A 6,428-nucleotide genomic window follows, 5' to 3' on the forward strand; every position below is an offset into this window, starting at 1 on the left:
AACTAATGGGTTAATGATGACTCCTTCCCTTCAATGGTACAGAGTCCGATTGTTTTTTCTAAGGCAAATGTTGATTTTTTGTATTTTCAAATTAACATAATTTTATTTATTATCTGTAACTTATTTCAACTTTTAAAGTTTTTAGGGCGAATTTTAAAATGTGTTTTAGGCGCTTAACTCTAACTCTAAGATCTTTCAAGTATGCACAATGTATATGCATATACATTGAACGTGTGCACCTCTTATTTTAGATTTATTTTGGATATGTTTTGCAGATTTCAGGAGGTAGAAACTTCGTGATTTTTCGACAAAAATATCCAAATTACCAAATTTGGCATCTCTACAGCCACACGAACCCTCATAAGACCTGTCAAACGGTATAAAGTATAATTAACATATTTTAATACTTACTAGGGAATATATATATCTGCAATGTTTGTTCTTTTCACTACAACGGATATGGTAAACAAGAAAGAAGTGTTTATTGGTTCTCTGCTAGGATCAACATTTTTCATCCAACCGAGACCTACGTATACATATATGTTTATCAAGATACTTGAAACATGTTGCATTGCTGTTTCAGAGAAGATTTGACAATGTGTGCTCCAGTTTTTAAAAAGACCGTAAGTGTTTCTTGTTTGTCACTAGTTTCAGCGTGAAGTTGTCTATTGTTTGTTTTTTGTCCCCGATTTTGTCTTTTTCTCTCACTTTCTCTTCCACATGCTTGACGCTTCTTTTTCTATCATTTACACTGATCCGTTTGACACGATAAGGCCATTCTGTGCGTTTAAGGGAGCGTTCAAAAAGTCAAAGAAACCATACTCTGTCATTACATTTGCTCATAACTTCTAGAAAAGCTCGAAGGAAAATCATAATTTCCCTTTTAAAAAACTCAAACTTAGAGCTTATTCACGTGCAGAAAGAAGAAAATAAAAAAAAAAATATATCAAAGACTCAAATTGCCAGTTTGCGCAGAAAGTTTCGTAAACTATATAAAGAATGCTCTATAATTGCATGCTTACATCCACTTCATTTTAACTTTGGTGGATTGTTGCCTCATTGCCATTCATACCACATCTATTGTATTGCATTGTATGTACATGTAACTTGATTGATATGCTTGTTAAGAGCCCTAGATCTGGAAAATTAAAAAAAAAATCAAATATTCTGAATATTTAAATGTTTAAAATATGAATTGTTAAAATTCTTCAAATAATTCCTTAATAGCATGTGCTAAACTTCAATATAAGTACAATCTCCCTGTAAAGTTGCAGGGATTTTGGTTGAAAACTGTAGGAGGCGTTGATTACACAGATAAGTTACCCCAGTTTCCCGATATCACGCCCCCCTCCCCGCCCGCAAGCACCAATATCACCATACTATAAGCCGGTTTTGGACTTCGTCCCAACCTGCCAAAACTGAACTTGCGATTACTGCAGTGTCCAGTGTATGTGGAACACGCTATTAATTAAGCACTTAATAACTTTCAAAGTCATTTGAAGCATTAATGGAGACATCCGAGAGAAAAATCAACTAAAAAGTTTTGTGCGGGTTTAGTGTAGTGACAGATTTAACATTTCCAAGAACTGTGATAAATGTATCAAGACTTACTTACTATGTAAATTTCATCAATATAGAAGTGTATAATTGTATTACCATCCATCCCACATCTCCACTCCCGTTCACCCGCACAAACGTACACCTTTCCTGTCCAATAATCCCCCTACACCCATGTGATTAGGGAATAAAAATATGGTATCTTTGGTCTTCTTCCGATCGTCAGTAAAATCCTTGCAAAAATGGCGAGTCCGTTTGGCTGTGCGTGATGTACAAGTAGGCAGCCACGTCCAGTCAAAAGTGGGACGTTAAAGTCGATGCCTCGTGTTATTTAAAAAGTGCCACGCTCTATGAAATTGAGGAGAATGCAAACGGGGAATGTGTCAAAGAGACAACAACCCGACAAAAGAGCAGAAAGCAGCCCACAAATGGATCTTCAACACAGCGAGAAAATCCAACACCCTGAGGCGGGCTTCAGCTAGCCTTTAAACAAAAATGTGTACTAGTTCAGTGAACATTGACGTCACACTAAACTATGCACTTTAATAGTACTTGAAATAACTCTTTGAGAGGTCCGTCGATGGCCTAATGAAAAGTAAAATTTCTGTCCCTATCAAAAATATCCTAATTGTCCAGGGGCAGTCAAAATTTCCCGAACTTCATTCTGGACGGGGTCAACTAAAGGACCTACCTATAGTATTTTGCTCATTAATTTGTTTTCTGTCCTAAACATGCACGAAATATTTGCCACTGGGTGATAAGCAACCAACAATCAATCACTCACATAATCAAATCATTGATATCAGAAAATGATTGATATGTTCGATGTCACACTGAGACGTTCCAAATAAAAACAAATAAATGAACCAAGCTTTTTTTGAATCGATAATCAATGTTTTGACACATTCCCTGCATTTAAAGTCTAATTTGTCAACCTGTGTCGAGTATTATAAATTTTCGTTTTTATGTTTATTGGCAATTATACAACATCTTATTACTTGTTTTTATCAATCTTCCATTATTTTTTAACTTCTACTGAAATCTAGTCTTTAACAAAACATGTTTCCATTGTAATGGAAGGTGTGTCCTTTAATGAAACTAATTAAGATAGTACTAATGACATGGGACAAACATTAGCATACTTGTTAACTACATGGCCTAAAAAACGTTTAACCCAGTGCACTTGTTTGCACCTGTCCAAAGTCAGGCCTGATGTTCAGTGGTTGTTCGTTTGTTGATGTGATTCATATATGTTTCTCGTTTCTCGTTTTTAATATAGATTAGACCGGTGGTTTTCCTGTTTGAATGGTTTTACACTAGTCATTTTTTGGACCCTTTATAGCTTGCTGTTAGGTGTGAGTCAAAGCTCCGTGTTGAAGGCCGTACTTTGACCTATAATGGTTTACTTTCACAAATTGTGACTTGGATGGAGAGTTGTATCATACCACATATTTTTTTTATCTAGTCCCAGTTATGACCAATTAAGCTCATCATAAGATTGGAAAATTGGGCGAATTTATACTATGTATAGTTGATTGACACATCCTCCACACATTAAGTAAAACAAAGTAGTAGTATCTGCATTTAAGCAATCCTAAATAGATAAAATAACAAAATGCTTTCAAATTTGATTTTTTTGTAAAGAGAAACAATTTCTGGGTAGAACAAACTGTATCCCTGCCTATACAAACCTTATTTAGTCTTAGAAGCATTATTTTTTTTATTAGTTGTTAGTGGCTTTGAACTAGCTGTCAGTAACTGCGAGTACTCTCAGATCAGTACTTAGTGTTTTTTTGTTGTTGGGATATTCAAGTACCCGGCCACGTCCGCTCTGTGTTTTTGTTATATGTATTTCTATTTGTATCCTATTGATGAGTTAAGCCTTTTTCAACTGATTTTTATAGTTCGTTCTTATGTTGTACTGTTACACCACTGTCCCAGGTTATGGGGAGGGTTGGGATCCCGCTAACATGTTTAACCCCGCCACATTCTGTATGTATGTGCCTGTCCCAAGTCAGGAGCCTGTAATTCAGTGGATGTCGTTTGTTGATGTGTTACATATTTGTTTTTCGTTCATTTTTTGTACAGAAATTAGGCCGTTAGTTTTCTCGTTTGAATTGTTTTACATTTGTTATTTCGGGGCCTTTTATAGCTGACTATGCGATATAGGCTTTGCTCATTGTTGAAGGCCGTACGGTGACCTATAGTTATTAATTTCTGTGTCATTTGGTCTCTTGTGGAGAGTTGTCTCATTGGAAATCATACCATATCTTCTTTTTTATATTATGGAAGGAGGATGTTTTGTTGTAAATAATTTTTATGAATATGATGTAGTTTATAAATTAGTAGTTCTGTTATAAATGCATAATTATTCAATTATTTTGCAATCCCAATTTTATCATAAAAGGATGGAGTTTTTATAAAGAAAATAGTATCGCCTCAATACAACATGCCCTTTCCATTTGCTCTGTATAGGCAGGGATACAACTTATCATACCTAAGTCAGAAGGAGTTTTTTTGTAATTTGCAAAATATTCTTAATCGTAGCTTAATTATCATGCAGTATGAGTTTTGCTCTTTGTTGAAGGCAGAACGTGTCCTATATTTGTTTGCATCTACATCATTTGATATATTTGGTGGATAGTTGTCTCATTGACAATTGTAGGTAAATCCATAAAACAGATGTATGACATTTATAATGTGTTGTTTTCATTTTGTGTTCAACATCTCCTTATTTTATATGACTGAACATAGAAAATTGTTCAATCTTGTCACTCTCGTCCTGAACATTCATGAAATATTTGCCACTGGACATTAAGCAACCAACAATCAATATATCAATCTTGTCACAGATACAAGTGGAAATAAAAATTATTTGATTTTACATGATTCCCAGATGAATATGAAATGCGTAAATTTTCAGTAGGTGGCTTTCCTGTTACATTATACAGTAAAACTGCTTGTCAAAAACATTTTATGTTAGACAAAAACATTTAAATGCTTCTAAATAATAAAAAAAAATAACCTCAATGCTGACCTAAAAAATGTACTTTTTCATTATTTTAATACATAAAAATAATGTAAAGGGTTTCATTCTCAAACAAATAACATGTATCATATCATATTTGCACTCCGTCTTTATTTCTGTAGATAATTAATGCTTTGCGTCTGTCAACAAACTCTGAACCTAGTATGGCTGCTAAAGACTCTTTCAGTTCCATTCGTTTCATCTCCCTATCATCATTTTCTGGATCTATTGCAATTCTTTCTAAATTGTTTTCTATATGAGCCACCATTTCTTCATTTTCCGCATGATCGATCAGGTCAACAAGCGAAATATTTTTCTCGTCAATTTGAAATGTTTTCCATCCACTTCCTCGTGATAAGGCTAATTCTATGACTGTTCTGTAGTGTAAACAATACCATGTACATGATTTTATAACTAGATGTTTCAGTGATTTGCATTCTTCTACCATCCTTATCAAGGAGCTGTCATAGTTTTTCAATCCGCATTACAGTTCAAACCTTTTCAAGGTTTTACTGTACTTGGTGGTGATTGATTCAAGAATTAGATCATTTACTCTGGACCATTCAAGAAAGACAACTCTTGAAAGTGGACAGTCAAATGTCAACATGTTACTTAAGACAGCTACTTGTACTCTGGGTATTACCCAGCAATTCACAGAGAAATTCGGATTGATATCAGTTAGGCGTTTCCTTGACGACGGATCGATAAATGGAATGTGGAATTGTGGATTACTTTTGCCATGTGTAACGTATATTTTCATTAACTGTATCTTGTCAACTCGCTCGCAGTGTGCAAACTCTTTCAAAAGATCATTAGACAACATTGTCGATCTAAGTCCTAAGCTTTTTAAGTTCTTCAAGTGGCTTACTAATTGTAAAACCATTCTTTTGTTTGGCAGAGTCGGTTGGTAAACTGATAACATCTGCCTGGATTCGGGCCAGAGGATACTAAGATGCTCTAATCGATGAAATGTTGGGTTTCTGACTATAACTTTTATAATGTCTTGGTCCTCAGGATAATCTGGAAGGAATGGCCAACATTGTATATCCAGCTGCTTTATTCTCTCAGCATTTCTAATAAGGGATAATAATGCAATCATATCTTCTTTAGGTGGTCTTGGTATTATTTTACGCAAACTTTCACATCCCGGCGAAAATGTGCCAACTTTCAAAATCAGCTTTTCAAGTGAGCATTGATTACTGAGCTTTAATAATACTGGATGCCAATCTTTACGCATGCCTTTAAGATGGCCATGAAGATTTATTATTAAAATCTTAAAATATTTACCAAACTTTGATATAAGTATCTTTGCCTTTTTTGCTTTCATGATCATATAGTCACTATACATGGGTGTATCTTTATCGCCTTCTATGAACAGTTCGTACTGACGCCAAAGTTCTGGATCATAAAATACATTATACATACTATGACAAACCATAGATGCTCTGTATTTTGAAGATAATGGTAAAAATTGCAATATATGGATAATTAATTCTATAGGCAGATCTGTTCGAAATAGTCTTTGCTGGCACTTATTCTCTTCCATTTCAAATTCCTTTGTCATATTACACTGCAAAATAAAAATAAAAAAATAATTTTAATTATAAAATTGTATTTTACCCCATTTGATAAAAATGATAAAGACACTGAATTAATGTTAACTAAATGACCAATCTCCTTTTTTTTCTTAATTGATAGCAGGGTTTGTTGCTCGTGCTGTGTAGATGCTGTAGAATGTGTCCCCGTGCTTGTGGTGTATGCCCTTTTATCTAATAGTTAAGGGTTTTTTGCTTGTGAGAGAGCTGTCTATTGTAAGTGTTTTATTATTAAAATTGTTCGATTT

The 6,428-nt window shown here is 34.3% G+C and overlaps 1 protein-coding gene across 1 annotated transcript; it reads right to left on the reverse strand.

Moving 5' to 3' along the window:
* Positions 1–4,684: 4,684 nt before the first annotated feature.
* Positions 4,685–6,131, reverse strand: LOC127715905 (F-box/LRR-repeat protein 21-like). The gene has a single exon (XM_052222021.1). The coding sequence runs from the start codon at positions 6,129–6,131 to the stop codon at positions 5,070–5,072; it is 1,062 nt and encodes a 353-aa protein (XP_052077981.1). The 3' UTR covers positions 4,685–5,069.
* Between the last annotated feature and the right edge of the window lie 297 nt (positions 6,132–6,428).

This window comes from Mytilus californianus, unplaced genomic scaffold (assembly GCF_021869535.1).
Source record: "Mytilus californianus isolate M0D057914Y unplaced genomic scaffold, xbMytCali1.0.p SCAF_9, whole genome shotgun sequence".
Classification (NCBI taxonomy): Eukaryota; Metazoa; Mollusca; class Bivalvia; order Mytilida; family Mytilidae; genus Mytilus; species Mytilus californianus.

Excerpts from the sequence above, each read along its gene's own strand:
- LOC127715905 (XM_052222021.1), bottom strand. The coding sequence starts at position 6,131 with ATGGAAGAGAATAAGTGCCAGCAAAGACTATTTCGAACAGATCTGCCT.